Consider the following 18,059-nt stretch of genomic DNA (forward strand, 5'->3'; position numbering starts at 1 on the left):
AACACACAATGCTGTACAAATGTGAAGTTTTATTGTAATTTTGAGTGTTTCTAGAAATAAACAAAAGCAAACCTCTCTGATTTATTGTAGAAGTGGAAAGAAGCTGAGTGTTAATGACTGGATACAAAACCTATACAGTGAAAGGTTAAAAGCCAAAAAAGTGTGTATGTAAATAAGTTTAATGAGTACAGTTGCTGATAGCAAACACTGACTGTATATGACATATCCTGTAGTTATAGAATGCGTATATATACACATTTATATAAGACTGAAAAGGCACTAGAGTTTCCCAAATAAAACACAAGTATATTAACAGTGTAAATCCAAACACTGAGGTTGGGGAATCAGTTTAGGGAGTTGTGCCGGAAGGGAAATTTTGAAAAATCACATGGGAAGTTAGAGACTAGGTTCCCAATGAAAGCCAGGGAATTCAAAAGTCCAGCTCCCATTTGTGTCTTCAAAATCTCCTTTAATATACTGATCAGATGCCAAATAATGTATGCAGTATGAGATTAATGAGTCTATAAAGGAATGTACTGTACTGCAGCAAACTACAGAACATTAAGCTTCTTATGGAGCTGAAGAGCTTACTATAAAATCTGGCACTCCAGTTTGTGCTATTCTTAAATTGTAGAAATAAATGGGTTCTTGCAATACTGAGAATCTAAATACATTCCTGTGCAAGTTTGCCCAAGAACTCTTTGAGCTATTTGTGGGGAAAGTTGTCATCAGAATAAGGAATAAGGTAGGGTGGGAAAACCTGGTAGTCAACCTTTTATCCACGTTTGCCAGAGTAACCTTTCTACTTTCATTTGACTGCAATTTTTACAGGTTTAAACAAACAGAAAAAAAGGCATTTTTTAAATCTCTTGAAAAAACTTGCAGGAGAATAATTTGATATGAAAGGGACTTGATAAAACAAAGGTGTGATGGTTATATGTGCATGTGGAAAAGAAAAACTGTAGAAATAAGTAGTAAAACTATATTATGGGTGGGTGTGTCTCACAATGATTTTTTAGTTTTTGTGATTTAACTGCCTTAGCTGTGGAGTGTAGGCTGTGTGAGATCAGTATAGGTAGTTTTTTAGGTCACAATTTTAGCAGTTGTAAAAAATGCTGAGTATGTTTATGTAACATTTATTTACATAGGAAATAAAAACAACAACCAGCAGTGTTCAAAGAAGTGCAATGACTGTGTCACACACCTGATGGTAGAGTGACAGAACAGGCAGGCCAGGGCAGGTGTCATGTAAGAAGATTCACTGTGGAGTCACAACTGCTTAGGTCACAGCAGCTCCACCTGTAAAACACAAGTGTGTCTGCTGTGCAAAAGCATGTGTGTGTTTAAAGTCCTGTGAATGCAAACCCTCAGGTAGCTTTGTGAACAGAGGAGTATATCATGTAGCAGCAGAACAACTGAATGATCACACGTCTGAGACACCTTTGGTGCTGCTGGTGTTGTAAAGGCCCCTGATTCCATCCAACTGATTCTTGTTTTTCTGAACTATTTTATCACTTCTGTATTACAGATCCTGCCTTTTCCGTATGGAGTATATTCACACTGACTAGCAGCTCTGCAGACACTGTGTTGGAGAGCTGGGGCTTAAGTCAGTGCCAAGTGTCCCCAGCTCCAGCTGCGTGCCCTTGCTCTGTCTTGGAAGGTGCTGAGCCTTCTCTGAGGGCATGGTGGGCTGCAGCACGCTTGGGGACAATGGAGCATGAAAGCAGATTCTGTTAGCTGTACCTGTGTCTGCAGTGGAGCTGCTATCTTATGGTGGAAGCTGTTTTCTTACTTCATTCTAAAGGTTTTGGCATGGTCTCTCTTGTAAAGTCCTTACTACTGCTTTGTCAGCTATTGAGCACCTTTCTGTTATGCTTTTACTACAAACAGATGAACCTGGATTTTCCTGGAAGCGAGTACAACTACTGCTGGCATTGCAGGCTGCAACAGGCTTTCAGGCTTATACATAGGCTGGTAATGCCCAGACTACATCAGAGGAAAGAGGCTTCTCCTGAAGCAGTTTGGGGTTTTTTTAATAGACAACAGATTGTCTCCACTGGATCATTTTGTAGAGAAACCTGTTCCCAGGAAACTCAAGAGCAAAACTACCAGTGACCCAAATAAACAGATCCAAGGAGAGCTCCTGTGTTTCCCAGAGGATTTAGTTAGCATTACAGGAAGTCTGGCTTTTGTTCATTCCTTATTAAATGTACATTGCAACTCATATTTTAAAAACTTAGTCAAGACAGTTTGGAAATATTTCCATGTTTTAAATACTATTAAGATAAAACAAAAGTCTGAAAGTATTGCTTCGTGGACCTGTCAGTGCAGTACTGCTAATGAGTCATGCATTAAGCTGTGAAAGATGTAGCCATCAATAACCTTGCCAAAGCGTTTCCCAGGACTGGATATTTTGTGTTAGTAATTACTATTTCTGACCTCATCCTGCAAACATGCAAGTATTTGCATATTCTTGTATTTATTGGTATTGAATGTGGTCAGTCTGCTGAGCTGAGAGATGTATGCATGCACTCAGGTACTCAGAGAATTAAGATTTCAGGGGCACAAAATGGAGGATGCACCATATATAAGCAACTGGCAATTATAGTCACTTGTTAAAATAGTTTACAGTGGCCTGTGAGGCACAAGAAGGAACATAGCACATCTTTAAATAAGTATAAAATTTTAGATTGTATATTCTATCTGTTGCTGACATGTGAAACTTCCACAATTATTTATGCCACAGATGAGTTGCCTCTAATAAAAAAATTAAATCCTAGAAAAAATCATTTTTCCTTCCAATTGAAACAGTTCTCTATTTTCTTTCTGTTACCCCGTGAGAGTGTACTTTCACTTAATGTCACAGTGCTCTGTGACTGTAGAAGTTATGAACCTTTATGAAAAAATGGACCAGTATATCAAATTAAACAGAATGTATGCCCCAGGGAATATGATCCTGGAGTACTTGTCGATGGCGTGGGTGTCGATGCGCATGCTGACGTATCTCTGGTTTTTCCTCCTGGCCGAGCCCCTCTCCGAGCCCAGCGCCAGCTGCGCCATCATCCGCTCCTGTTTGTCCCCGTCCTCGGACATGAAGTGCCCCAGCTCGTTCACGTCCCCATCGTTGTAGCTGCCGTCCACCATCATGGCCCGGGGCTGAGGTAGGCTGCATGCACAGGCAGGCTGTGGGCACAGACAAGGACAGCAGGGGTCTGAGCCGTGTCCACACCGTCACAGATATCCCTTTGCTCCTTCCAGCCCACGCAGGTGGGGAAAGGCCTGGGGGATTCACGCTGCTGGGATGCAAAAGGGGGAACAAAATGGTGGAGCTGGGAAGGAGCTTTTTCCATCTGCGCTTCCATGTCTGCAAGGCACAGTGCAGTCAGAGAGAGCAGGGCTGCCTGTGGAAAAGCTCCTTTGGCTTAGGCACAGGTATCAGGGTGTAAATGAAGGCTCACATGCACCTTGCAGCTGAGGAGATCAGAGCAACACAGAGGGAAAGCATAGGAAGGAATGTATGACGCCTGCCCCATCTGGAGAGATCGTAGGCTGAAATTTTAGTTAAAATTTAATGTAACAAGGGCAGAATGGGAAAATCAGGACCATTATATAAGTTTAGACTGTGCGTAGACAAAAGTGGGGGTATCTGTCACGTCATCTGAAACTGATTCTATCCACAGGTTTTAATCTACAGTATAAAAAAATATTAAAAGATAAAATCCTAAGACCCATTCCATTTATACAGGCAGTGGAGGACTAGACCTAGAGGGAGTTAGCCCGTGTAGACTCCAAAGAAAGAAGAGTAAGCTTGGGCGTGGCAAATCTTTATAACCCGCAATGCCTCACTGCTGGTGTCCTTTTGCATATACTACATTTTCCCCAGGCAGCTGTGAGCAGCACTCTGCAGCTGCAAAGCTTTTCCAGACTTTTGGCACACCTTTTCCCAGGGGCAATAAAATGACATTGGAGATAGAAAACCTCACCTTGTCCCGCAGCTTCCTCTCCTTCCGCTCCTGCACCGTTGTCAGGTAATTCACAGCCGCGTACTCCAACACCGAGAGGAAGACAAACACAAAACTGACCCACAGGTAAATGTCCACTGCTTTGATGTAGGAAACACGAGGCATGGAGGCATTCACCCCGGTGATGATCGTGGACATGGTCAGCACGGTGGTTATCCCTGGAAATACACCAGCAGAAGAGACCAGAAAATGCTTTCAAACCAGACTTCATCGCAAATACAGCAATTGTTACTATTTCCTGACATCTGAATTTACCTTGCAATATTTTTTCTTCACTTTCAGGTAATGAGTTTCACTGCCTGAGGAGGGTCCAGGCAGCCCTGATTTGTAACTGGGAATTTCTTGGCTCTTTGGTGAGCACAGCTCTAATTCTGGTCTCAGGTGTTGCTTGTCTGCCTCCTCACCACACCATTAGCCTCCCACCCTGTGCTGGCTGCACCCCATTCCAGGCTCAGGACAGTCCGTGAAGGGGTGCAAGTACCTGGATTTGAACTCAATTATCCTTATGGGTCCCTTCCAACTCAAAATATTCTGTGACTCTATGATTCTGAGTATCTCAGCTTCTAGTTCAACCCCTCCACAGTGTGGACATAAGCAAAGCTGCTACTTTTACCCATTTCCCCTGTATTTTTTATATGCTGGACTTCTTCTGGGAAGTCCTGCTTCATGAGAAGTCACAGAAGTCCCCAGCTGATTCTCACACCTGGTCTGTGCCTTCACTGGAGCAAAAGCAAGGAATATGGTGCCCCACAAGGCAGCACTGGCCCACATTACACCCTGGATGAGCACAATGAGCATGTGAGCAAGGGCAGGAGCCCCTGTGGTTCAGCACTGCCCTGGCTCTGAGAGAGCCTCTCCATGGCCCTCTCATTTCAGGGGCTAATTATGTCACATTAGTGAGTACTTTGGAAGTTGAAATTATGTCCATAAGCACAAAGCACTGAATTCACAGGAGTATCTAAGTGCTAAAAATACTGCTAAGGCACTGCCTACATCTTCTGAAAAGCCATGGCCCATACCCTTATGCTTCTTTTAATGATGTCTCGAGGCAATGGGTGCTGTTTCTAAATTCAGATGTGAAAAACTGCCCTATTGCCATCTCTATGTTGTCTCTATATTCTCTCCCCTGAGGAATATGATTTTAAGAATAAATAAAATCCTGAAGCACATTGCCTGGAATAAGAGGAAGCAAGCTTGAGCTCAGAATCTGCAAAAATCCAAACAGCACTTTGCTGAGGGCAAAGCATCCACTTTAGAAGAATATTTATGTCCATGTCACAGTTCTGCACCTATGGGGACTCCTGTGACATACGGCCTCATCTCTCTGAAAGATGCTGCAAAAGGGGAAGCTGAATGCCTCACACTGCAGTGCAAACTCATTTAACAAGTTAAACTGCATGGCACAGTTCAGCTGTGTTACCTCCATCCTCCCTCCTCTAGCAGAACTCAATAAACTGAAATTTTGTCAGGGCTGCTGATACTGATTTTCACCTTCTCGCTCACTGAAGTCTCTGAAGGATACTGACACCTTGGCTGTACACCTGCCCTGTCTCTGTTTAGAGCAATAAAAGCAGAGTGGGACTTCTGTTCTCTGATTTATTCCATGTCCATCTTGTGCAAACAGGGAAAGCAACTCTCTTGGCACTGCAGGGCACGAGGAGAATTTGCACGTCCTCTCCCTGGGACACGCGTGTGGGGCCTCAAGGCAACACGGGGGCAGTGCACAGCACTAGGGATTTCACCTTGATGGTCAAGGCTGTGGTTGCAGCCTTTGTCTCTCAGGTCTGCTGATTACAAGATTGTTTTTACCTAATGGGACTCTGGCAGGAACTGCTCGTCGGTCGATCCAGAAGGACACCCAGGACAACATGACCATGAGAGTGGCAGGGAAGTAGGTTTGGAGCAGGAAGAAGAAGATGTGCCGGCGTAACGTGAAGTTTATGTAGAGGCGATTGTACCACCCTGTGAAACAAAGAATGAAAAAGAGAAGTTACACCAACATCAAACTACTTTCATACAGGGTGATGCTGCACCAGGGGAAAAGTGACTAACTTTCTTTTATCAAAACACAGTTAACGGCTGCAGATCATTGCCATTAACAGAAAAAACTCCTTACTGAACCAACCATCAAAGTCAAAGCATCTCTCAGGCTGGCATCTTCCACATAACCTATGCAATCAGAGAGTTTGATTCCAGTTAAGACTTGGTGTGACCTCAAGGATTATCTTTCCAGACTGCATGACCATTAAGGTGGAAGTGTGTGGCAAGGACAGCCAACTTGGTATAGAAGGGTGGCAGGTCTGATGGGATACAGACAACTCCCAGTGGACAATCCTCCATGGCCAAGGTCAAGAGAGGCAGCTTTCACCCTTTCTTCCCCCAGCTCTGGCAGGTGCCCTGGTTGCCCACCTGTGCTGCTGTAAAAGGCAAGCTTTGTGGTGGTGTGAAACTCCTGAATCAGGAACTGGGACAGCGATATCCTCTCATCTGTTTTAAGGGAATCATTCCCATTCTTCCAGTAGAGCATAAGGTCATCTTCAGTGTAGGCATCTAGTGAAGCAGAGCAAACTCAGTATAGTGCACTAAGACAGCTGTTACCACCCCCACAGCCCAGGGCGTGCCCACACAGCCCTCCTGGCTCCCTCACAGCTCCCAGCTGAAAAACTCAAATTCCCAAATGCTACCCACCTAAGTGGTGGGTATGGCTGTGGCAAGGAGTGGACTAGCTCATTGTCACAGCCCTCAGGCCTGATGCCTGGCACATTTTGTTAACCCTCCTGTTTCTCTAATCATAGTTTCACACAAGCACTGTGTGTGTCAAGTAACCCACTGCATCAAAACTTGAAAAATTCTTTATTGTAAACCTCCTAAAATCAGAAGCAAAGAAAGGGAGCCTTAGCAGAAAGAGTCTGTTTGGGGTGACTAGAGAAACAATCTATCAATGGTCTGAGGCACACAGGAGGAAAAACTCTTGGATAAATTTTCTGCCTATAGTATACACATGAACATTACTTCATTTTTTAATACATGTGGAAGTAACAGTAATGTTAATCCTCTCAGATGGGTTTAGTAGCAGCTCTTTTCACACAGGGAGAAAAAAGTCACATATAAATGTATTAAAACAGAATTAAGATTGTCATTTCTTATTGTAAGCTTAAGAAGGAGAAGAAAATAACTCTAAAAAGCCAAATGTTTAAAATGTTGCTGTATGAAATCTGGCCAATTGATATGTGCATCATACAAAGGACATAAGCTGGGTGTATCTCAAATAGGACTAAGAAGCATTAGATGAAGGCAATTAATGTCACTACCCCGTCGTGGTTTCTACATCACAGATGAGCAGATGGTGCCTGTGAAGAGCATACAGCCATTTATCCATGGGTTTGAGGGCACCTGGGCAAACAGGAGCTGTTGGAGACTGCTGACCTGCAAGCAAGTGACCCAGGGCCCCAGAGGGGCAGCCTGCTGGCATTCAGGGCCACTGGCAAGACAGTGCTCACAGCTGGTTTTTAAAAACACTTGTTGCAAACACTATCTAATTCTAGTGAAAAAATACAGGCAGGGAGCTTTTCTGAGGGTTGAAGTCTGATGACTTTGTTAGAGCTCCCATGAATGTAGCAGCAGTTTAATTATTGGTATAATTATTGACATAATAATTATTGGTATAACACAGTTTGGGTGCCCGTGGGGTGCCCTTGGCTCCCCTATACCCCTGCTTTACTTACAGCTTTCAATCTCCAGGGAACATGTCTGTGTATCCAGGGGAAAGCGACTGAAATCCATGTTGCACATTGCTGTTACTGTAACTCTAGGAATAATAAAAATCACTCCATTAAAAACTTGTCTCCTTATGTGACTAAAAAATAGTAAAGCTGTGAGTTTGGTCTTTTATTAAACAACTACAGCCAGTACCACTCAATTGAAAATAAATTCCTTCCATTCAGCTGAAGCTATTCCGCTTTAGTTAAAGCCATTTCTTTAAAGCCATTTTTCCTCTCAGCAAACTACTGTTAAAAAGGTGACTAGAAAATTATGCCATTAAAAATTGCAACTAGTTGACAAAAGTATTGGAGAAGAAAATGAGAAAGGGCAAAAAGGACAATTCCCCCCTGACAATCAGCAAACATATTTCTGCAGACATCTGTCCTTTAAACAGATGCCTTATACGATAAAATAATTTGCATTTATCAAAGCCATCGTAGTACCATGAAGGATGCAAGTAATTTCCTTGCACACAGTGAATCTCCAGCTGCTCAATGGGCAGCCGGTGATCACACACGGGAATCAGCCACCAGAGGGCACAGGGCTGGAGCTGGAATGCAACAGTGACCACCGAAATGCTCTGGTCCATCAGTCAAAATCTCTGGCCTTGCTATAGTCTGATTATCACATTTTTAACAGCATAATTTAGTGTTTGAACTGGAAGCAACCATAAATCTTGACTGGTTTGGACTCTAGAGAAGTAAATTAAAATAAAAGTATTAATCATATTGGGGAAAGAATTACGAAGTTATAGAAAGGGGCACCATATTCCTTGCTTTTGCTCCAGTGGAGGCACAGACCAGGTGTGAGAATTAGCTGGGGACTTCTGTGACTTCTCATGAAGCAGGACTTCCCAGAAGAAGTCCAGCATATAAAAAACACAGGTGAAACAGGTGAAAGTGGTAGAGAGATATCTGCCACATAGTGATAAAAACCTTATGTTAGTAGTCCTTCTGCACTAGTGGGTTCTGTCTGATGTTGCTCTCCTGTCTGGATTTAGCTTTCAAGTGAAAGTGCTTGGCTCAAATGGACGTTTAAGGTGCCAGTAAGGTCTATGGTGGTTTCCAAGATAAGAAAACAGTATCTGGCAAAGAACCCTAAAAAGGGAGACACCAAGGAAAAATACACTCTGCAGGCAAAGGCTTTCAGCAAGGCAGACAGGCTGTAACAACCTGTTTGTTCTTCCAGGAAGCCTTTGTCCTTCCCCAGCACTCACAAAGCATTGCAACCTCTGCTGCTGAATTAAGTACTGAAACTCAGCCAATTTGCTATCGAAGGCATTCGCCACCGCTTCGTACCGGGAAATTGTTTAAGCACAAGGCTGTGCAGGCTCTGAGCAGTCTGATGTCCCCCTGTTCCCATCTTTAGATAACCAGAAGTGCTTGCAATGCAGATGACTGGCAGCTAAATGAGTGTGTAGGCATACATGCTATAGCTGAAAAATATGTCATATTCTTGTCCTTTTGTAGTGTACTCAGGACCTGACCAAACTTTGCAAAGGCCTAAAGAATACCTGAACCTTGTCTGATCTGCTGAGTGAAGAAAAAGCTTTGATAATGAGAAGGTAGATAATGTTCAGGCTATTAATTCAAATGAACTGTAAGATAAAAATATCAAAGAATAAAAGAATTCTTATCAAACTGATGCCCCCTAAGGAATCAAGGATTTCTTTGCTTGACTTTTTTGTAGAATCATAAAACATCTTGGCAGGCTGAGAAATCATCCCCTCACCTTGTGGCAGGCTCAGCTTCACCTCTGCCACTACCAGCATTGCCTAAAGACCTCCATAGCCTTCACAAGCAGTGTATTCTGCAACTTTCCACTAGTTCAGTCTATGAGTCTTGTTGATACTGACCTCCTATCAGTCAGGTTTTCCTTCTTTTTGTCCTTCAGAATATATTATCTATCATCTGATGCTTCGTTTATTTATCAGGTATTTTGTTATTTCATTGCTGTGGAGGTGATGTTGACATTCCTGCATCAGAATATTGTACATAAATTTCCTTTCTAATAGGTTTTTATGGGTCCTTTGGCAATACTTGTTTTCTAACTGGATGGAGCTGCCGCCGAGTAAAACAGAAGCACAGTTGGTTTTTTTTTTTCTTTTAGGGATTGACAAATTGATTGTCTGGGATAGAGTTAATTTTTTTTTCACAGTAGCTAGTGTGGGAATACATCTTGGATTTGTCCGGAAAACAGTATTAATAACACAGGGATATTTTCATCAATGCTGAGCAGAGTTTCCAAGCATCAAGGCCTTTTCTGCTTCTGCAAAAGGGAGGAGGCTGAGAGTGCACAGGGAGTTTGGAGGGGACAGTTGATCCCAGCTGATCAAAAGGACATTCCACAGTATATGGCATCATGCTTAGCATATGAAGAGGGGGAAGAAGGAGGAAGGGGTAGAAGTTGGGAATAAAGGCATTGATGTTCCAAGTGACTGCTACATGTGAGGAAGCCCTGCTTTTCTGGGGTAGTTAAACACCTGCCTGCCCTTGGGAAGTGGTGAATGAATTTCTTGATTTTCTTTGCCTGTGTATGAGGCTTTTGCTTTACCTAATTATCTGCCTTTATCTCAGCCCACAAGGGTTTTTTGCCTTTTACTGTTCCAATGCTCTTCTCTCTCCCACCAGGAGGGAGTGAGCCAGCAGCTACACGGGGCTTAGTTGCCAGCTGGGTTTAAATCATGACACAGATGCTCCTCACTTAGCATCTCCAAGCATGGAAGTGTTACTTATCAGAAATTAAAAAATCCCAGTTTAGGAACATTCAGACTTAGGTCAATTGATGCACTGTTTGGAAAAATAATGGAGAAAGCCAGGGTTGGGACCACCCCTCAAGGCAGAGGACAAAGCAATGTTTACCAGAAGTGTCTCCTGCAAGAAGCTTTCATGGGTCTCACATGAAAATTGTGCAAAAAAGCAGGAAGAGCCAAACCAAGTGTTTGGGTTGTTCTAACCATACATGGGAGGCACCAGGAGCTATATACCCTTGCTCTGAAGCTTGTCACTTCACATGCTAAAGGATATTCCCTCTGGGTTTTTTTGCTTATAAAGTGGCACTCAGTATAATTTATACTTCTTCATTATTGCTTTCAAGAATAGAAACTGCACATTTTGCTAAGCCCAGAGACTTCGCTGTGTAATGAAGTGGATAACTATAGCTGCCCTGGACTTCTCTTTATTATCAAACACTGCCCTTTTATTTAGAATGTGTCCTGCCTCTTCAGCAGTGCCCTGTGGGGATGCAGCCTGCTAGCCCCCTACTGAGCTGCTCCAAGGGACTGCCAGTCTGACTGCAGCTTCTCAACAGGAGCAGGGGCTAGCCATGCTTACAAGGGGAAGGGACAGTGGCGGAACCAACAATGCTGGCACAGAAACTGGCTTTCTGCAACAGGCACTTAAATGTACTCATACAGGCACTCTGTGGATAGCCAGCACATTCATTCTTTTTATGCCTTTTTTTTTGTATGAAGTCATGCAAAAACACAATACAGGAATCAATGAAATTACTTTCTCTTTCCACTAATAGCTTGCATTGAGCGAATGCAGTTTTACCTGAGGCTATAAAGTACCTTCCCATCTGGCTGGACCCGCAGCATGACATTGTCTGTGGTGGTGTCGTGGATGAAGGAACGCTTGGAGTGGACGAAGAACATGTCGGGCACCCAGATCTTCTTCACCAGTCTGCCGTCGAAGGTCATGCTTTGGTTGTTGGTGCTGGGGAAGGACAGCCTCTCATCTTTCCAGTAGTGCCTCAGATAAAGTGTCATGGTGAAGTCCTGCAGCAAACAGACTTGGGTCACAACTTACACCTTATCAGCATGGCAGTGATTGCTCCTCTCTGGGACAAACCATGAACTGTAAAGCACCTCTCCTCAGGGCACATCCACTCCCTGGGCTGCAGCTCGTTTATTCATCAGGTCAGACAGATTTACTGGCTTCAGACACAACTCACTTCTCAAGCTTAAGCTTAGTACAGAATGAGTAACTCTGTCACTGATGTGTCTTCATTTAAAAAGCAAGTAGTGATCTTGCTAAGCACCATGGCATTTTTCTACAAAGCCACACGAGATAAAAAGTATTGATTCTGAAAATACAAAATCTTCTCCATTACCATTTTACTAACAGCCAGAATGTACCCTTAATTTTCTTTTTAACCCAAGGCCATCTAGTGGTTGATGAGTTTTCTCGTGTTGATGAGTGTTGCAACATGACACTAGAGGAGGAACAGAGGCAATATTCAGATGCCATGGGAACTAATTCAGAATCATAATGTTTGCTTAAAAAACCCCAACGAAACAGGTTTGTAACAGGTTTGTAACAGGTTTGTTGTTTGGGTTTTGTTTGGTTTGGGGTTTGTTTTGGGGTTTGGGTTTTTTTCTTAAATTCTAAGTCTTCGATGTTAGTTCTTCCACTTTGCTTTCAAGTCCTAAAGCTTTTTAGGGGCCCTCTGGCCACCTTCACAAGCTTTCTCCTCAGCCAGAACAGGGGAAAGCTCAGGACACCCATGGCTAGCTGTCGGGGTGCCAAGAGCACTGGAGTCAAGGAGTCAGCTGGAGGGGTCCCGAGCTCTGGGGAAAATGCTCACCCCCGAGGTCAGATGACTGCAGATATCCCAGCGCACACAAGAGCTGAAATAGCTGCAGTGAGAGGAGCCTGACATGCCACCAGTGTGTCTGCCAAACACCAGTTGTGCTGCCACACAGCCTTGTTCCTGGCTCAGGCATGGGAGGAGGTCCACCGCAGGTTCTTTCACCCTCTGTGTTTTAATTAGGAGCACAGAAAATCTGGGGCTTCCTGTGAAACCTTCAGAGCTGCTTGATAATTTTTTTGAGAAGTCAAAACATTTTGAAAAATATTCTGTATTGGGGAATGATCTTTTTCTCTTCCAAAGCAAAACCTGAGTTACTGAGAGACTCTGTGTGTCATGGAATTTTTTGACTGGAAAAGTGCCCTTGAAGACCATCTTGTTCCAACCTCCCTGACATCGGCAGGCCATCTTCCACTAAACTCAGCTGTTCAAAGCCCTCTCCAGCCTGACCTTGAATGGGATGGGGCATCCACAACCTCTCTGGGCAGTCTGTTCCAGTGCCTCACCACGCTCTGAGTAAAGAATTTCTTCCCTATATCTGATCAAAACCTACCCTCTTTCAGTTTAAAGCCATTCCCCCTTTTCCTCAGGAGCTCTCTGATCCCTGACTGTCTCAGAACTTGTCCAAAGTGACACTATGTCTGCAGCATGTAAGTGCCTTAAAATAAACACATTCATTGGTCTCCTCAGAGCTTTTAAGTGTGTTATCACTATTTAAGAAAATATAGAAACCCAAATCCTTTGAGACAGTCTTGGCAATGTTTTATCATTTTGTCCTAGAGAAAAGAAAATGTCAGATTTCTTCCTTCTGCTTCAAGAGCCATGAAATGGTAGCATGAGGTCAGTAGAAGCAATTGTTGGCAGATTCAGATCAAACCTGCAGCTGCCTTTGGAGGCTGTGGAGTGTTTGTCCTTGGCAGCATTCAAACGCCATGGACACAAACCCAGGTAACCTGCAGAGTTTTGGTCTCCAGAGATCCCATCTGTCATTCTTACCATGTCCACCTCAGAAATGCTGTCCAGACTTTCAACTTGGACATCCACTCCAACAGGAATTGCAGGGCCTAGGAAAAAAAAATAAAATTAGGAGTGGACAAACCTATTGAGACAAAGCAATCCTCTGACTTTACTATCTTACAGAAAGAAATAGATGCTCAGTCTGAAATAGAAACAACAGTAAACCTATAGAAAGTAAAAATGATTGGAATTCACAACAAAAATCTCCTAATAACAATTAAAGTCAGTAATAAGACTGATCCACTAATAACTTTCTCTTTTTATTGTGTCATCCTCCACGTGTCCCTTCAAAATTTAAAAGCAACTTTGTTTTTAGCTCTAGTGCTTGGGTCCAGGACTGGCGAGACAGATTACTGGAAGAGGATCCATTCACAGAGAGACCAGTGGTGGCACAACAAAGGGAATGTGGAAGATTTTCCCCCATTTTTTGCTCCCCTTGCAGGCTAATAACATTCATGAGAGCTACTATGTGTATTTGACTTTCACAAAACTCACTGCTCAGCTGTGGAAAAGAAAGGGTGACAGGAGGGGATACCTTGCAGGACACAGGCATGTGCCACTGAGCCTGAGGCTCCTGAGGGGAAGGATCCAACTGTGACCCCATGTAAGAGGGATTCTGAACTTTTTCCCTCCTCCAGGCTTTGACTAGTCCCTCATATACCTCAAGCAATTACAGCCCAGGAGAGCTGTCAAGTAAAATAATGCTCACATTTGTTAACTGCTGTGAAACTGAAATGTTTTTAAATTAATTGAACATGCTGGTATTTGGTATATTGAGCATTTAGTGATAAAATCTTCTTTCATCAGAGTATATAATGGTATCCTGGATTTGAATGACCATCTGTCAGCCAGAAAGGGTAGATAAATTACAACATTCTCTAATCCGATGGGCTGAAAGAAAGCGCGTTCTCCTTCATCCATTTCCCTGAAAGCTTCAGTTGCTCTAGCACACAGCCACAAAACTGTGAGCAAGCACTAACACAGGCAGTCAAGATATTTTCTTTTGGGTTGTAAATGAATTAAGTGTGGTACATCCTTTGATTATGCACACGTATGGCCATACTAAGACAAAAACTTAGAATTTCCCCCATCATCCAGGAATAAACATAAGGTGTACTTGCAGATTTTTATCAGAGGAAAGTATCACTGAGCACCAAGAACAATATATTGCCTGTTAATCACATTCCTGTGCCTTTGACTATGCTTTTTGCTCATCTAGAAGGTTATTTCACTGCACCTCAATTAACAACTCAAAAGATATTAGAGAAAGAAATGCCAATCTGCTTCTTCACCACTGTAGATGTTACAGTATAAAAGGAATGTGTAAAACAGGAACAGTGTCAAATGTGCATGTTTCATACCTCCAAAACCTGGTCTCATGCTGAAGTCATGGTCATCTATTCTCAGCAGCTGCTCTGACTTCGTCAGGGGAGATTTGGTGATGTCAGGGCTTCGTTTTAAGATTGGGCTACCAGGAGGAGAGAAGCACAGGTATGAGCCCTGAGCAGTGCCTGCGAGAAGTATGCGCTTGTTTCACTCCATTTACTCCCCAAAGCATCCACCCCTTAGACCACGAGCCTGTGATTGTGGCAGTGGTTGGCAGCACATCATTAAAAACTGATTCCTGCACTGAGCATACAGCTTAGGCACCTGTGATAATTTTAGCACTGAGAAAACATTTGTTTGGTGGTTTTTTGTTCCTGTAAAATTCTCTCTGCATACAGCAGCTTGGTGACAGTCACTAAAACGTGTGGGCTAGAGGAATAGTATGTGTGGGTAAGTGGAGAGGGGGAAGCACTCCTGACATTGAGTTATGATGGAGTGTGAGGCCAGGAATTAGGGAAACAATATATCAAATAAGCTACTGGCTGTTGCCCAGGAACAAAATGGAGACAGTCTGGGAACCAGGCCAGGAGGCAGGCCATTCCCTAACTTGGGATAAAATTATTAGCTTCTGCCCTAGATTTCCATCAAGGATAAAAAGCAGCATTACAGAACTGTGAAGTCTCTGAGCATCAAAGAGCCTGTGAGGGTAATTCCAGAAGCTGTTGGAGTTGCATCAAACACTGGACAGAGGAGGTTCTGATCTCCTTGCACATCCAAAATGCAAACCAGTGCCCCAGTGCTTTGACTGGGATGGTGATGGCAGCAGCTCCTTGGTTACAGCCTTGTGCAGGGGAAGCCTTTGCTGCCCTTAGAGCCAGCTGCACACCAGCCACCTGGGTGGCAGGAGGGCTCAAAAGAATGAGGAAAGGTTTTGCTGGTTCTCAATTTTAGAAAAGATGGCACAATCAGAGAGGCACTCATCTGAATATACACAAGACAAGTAAGAAGTAGATGAAAGGAAAACAGTCTTACAAAGAAACTTGATGGGGAAAAAGTTCCTAAGATAAAGTTTCTCATTAATTAAACTGCTTAGTCATGCTGTACATCTCAAAGACTTGTTGAAAGTTGTACAAGAAGCCAATACAACAATCTCCTAACAGAGACCTATGATGTTTTCAGCAATCCCTCTCTCAAATCCTTTATCTGGACTACAAAGTATCTCAGAAAGATGCCTAGTCTGAGTTCAGCAATTTCTAGGAGGGTTGCATTGTCTACTTCCATCAGTGAGTTCTAGTCATGAATTATCCCTCATTTAAAAAGGTGGCTCCTGCTTCTGCTTTAGGTTTAAGTCAGCCTCTGAAAGACCTGTGAGTGTACATTAGGGAAGGCTTATGCCCATCCAAGGCAGAGGAGCAATATTAGCAGGCCAGTGGCAAAGCAGACATTTGTGTGCAGGTTTGACTGTGCTCAGAAGGGTGCTTTCTCCCTGCCAGCGACTGAGGGAACTCCAAGTGGCATGAAAGAGAGCCCATGGAAGGGACTCAGGTCTGCAGGAGGGATTTTTGGAGGGAAAGCACCCAGCAAAACAGCACAGCCACACAAACTGCGCATCAGCACCACGTGAAGCCCGGAAGAGTCTGGCAAATGGCCCTGGCCTCACCCCTCACCCCCATGAGGGCGTCAGGCAGCGGGGCCTCCTCCGGGGCCTGCTGGGCGCTGCTAATGGCGTGGCTAAAGCCTGAGGACATTGTGTGAGTGAGCCCGCTCCCCCGCCCGGCCCAGCCCGGCGCTGAGGGCCCGGCCAGCAGCAGCTTCCGAGGGTTCGCTTACCTGCCTTGCTTGTGCACCTCGCCGTGGGCTTCCCGCCTCTGCCGCTGCGGCCGGCTGCGTGGAAACAACGGGAGAGGGACAGCTCAGACACATGGACGCGGCAGGCGGGCGAGGGTGTCAGGAGGGAGGCCCCGGATCCCTGCAGCATTGCTGCTGTCACACGTGAGAAACGCTGCTTACCTTTTCTTTTCACCCTTTCACCAAAGGCCGGTGTCAGGCTGGGCATGGCAGAGGGTGGGGAGGGGAGGGATGCCCGGGCTCCCAGTGGGGACAGGGCAAAAGGAGGGGAGCCCTGATTTTTGTAAGGTGGGATGGCTCTGGTTTTGACTGTCCGGCGAAGTACCCGGGCAGGCAGCTCAGGGCCCTCCTGTCCAGCCTTGGCTGGCAGCACCAGGGGCTTTGGAGACAGGAGCTGCCCTGGGGCCTCTGCCGTGGGGGCACGGCTGTTACATCTATGGACCACAGTCAGCCAGGTATGTTCAGGAGAAGAAAATATTTTCAAGTTATTTGAGGGGGGGGAAGGAAGAAGAAAATGTGAAAATTGTTTCTGGCTTCGTACCATCTCCCAGCTTGCTGTCAAGAAAGGTCTTCTCAGGTCTTTGGCCAATATTTTATTTAATCATTAAAGGCAAAAATATTGCTTTTGGCGATGGAAGTGCTAGCTTGAGCAAAAGTAACATTTTAAACATTTAACAGTTCTAAGTCATCTTTAACTAAAAAAAAAAAATAGCTTCTCTCTGTAATAAACACTAACTCAAATCAACTTTACTAATTTTTGCCCATTAGTATACATTTCAAATCCCTCTGGAGAGATTTACAGTGGCAAAACTCCTTTTGCAGTAGTGGCTGTCAGCACCTGAGCACCATCGCCCTTTGGTGTGCAGTGGAGGGACCCCAGGCCTTGTGGGACAGTTCCTTTCTGGGCTGGGAACATTCCAGAAGCCAAAGGATCAGAGAGAAGTTCATCTCCCTGCTGCCACAGAGAAGCAGACAGCCAGGACAGGAACGGGCACATTGGGCTGCAGCATTGACTCACCCTGAAGTGAAGCATTGGATGAGTAGGATTTTTTTTTTCCAGAATCTGCTCTGTGCTTCCCAGAGGAATTCTAGGAATAAGTGCACAGGCAGACCAGTGTTTGGGGGAGTCTTTGGGCTATGCAGCACCAGTGCCATTACAAGAAGCAGCTTCTGTGGCGCTGCTTGGACCTAGGCATCACAGAGCAAAACACAAATGCAAAATGCACTTTCTGTGGTCTTCTTCCTGGTTCTACACCCTTGCTGATACGTCTCACTGCTGCCTGCTTCTCAGTTACTGGCTGTCAGGAAGTAATTTCCCGTGTTTTGGGGATAAGCAGATTCTGGCAACAAGCTGACCGACTTACATGACTTTAAAGTGCCCTAGTAAACTCTTGGCTGTTCAGGAATAATGCTGGTATTCAAACTGGGACGAAGCAGGCCATGTTCTTGCAATTCCTAATTTTCTCCTTTGTAGGTCTTATCTAGTGCTCCACA

At 44.3% G+C, this 18,059-nt stretch overlaps 1 protein-coding gene across 1 annotated transcript; it reads right to left on the reverse strand.

Moving 5' to 3' along the window:
* Nucleotides 1–11: 11 nt before the first annotated feature.
* Nucleotides 12–14,911, reverse strand: GABRR1 (gamma-aminobutyric acid type A receptor subunit rho1). Its single transcript, XM_063389633.1, has 8 exons — nucleotides 14,753–14,911; nucleotides 13,371–13,438; nucleotides 11,339–11,562; nucleotides 7,748–7,830; nucleotides 6,432–6,572; nucleotides 5,832–5,984; nucleotides 3,984–4,180; nucleotides 12–3,183 (listed from the first exon to the last, which is right to left on the reverse strand). Exons 1-8 carry the CDS (start codon nucleotides 14,769–14,771, stop codon nucleotides 2,896–2,898), a joined length of 1,173 nt encoding a protein of 390 aa, XP_063245703.1. The 5' UTR covers nucleotides 14,772–14,911; the 3' UTR covers nucleotides 12–2,895.
* Nucleotides 14,912–18,059: the final 3,148 nt, after the last annotated feature.

Source organism: Prinia subflava, chromosome 2 (assembly GCF_021018805.1).
Source record: "Prinia subflava isolate CZ2003 ecotype Zambia chromosome 2, Cam_Psub_1.2, whole genome shotgun sequence".
NCBI lineage: Eukaryota > Metazoa > Chordata > Aves > Passeriformes > Cisticolidae > Prinia > Prinia subflava.

Coding starts and splice junctions, on each gene's coding strand:
- GABRR1 (XM_063389633.1), bottom strand. Junction 6,573..7,747: donor TTCCCTGGAGATTGAAAGCT/GTAAGTAAAGCA, acceptor CTGCTTCACTAG/ATGCCTACACTGAAGATGAC. Junction 3,184..3,983: donor AGAGGAAGCTGCGGGACAAG/GTGAGGTTTTCT, acceptor CTGTGCCCACAG/CCTGCCTGTGCATGCAGCCT.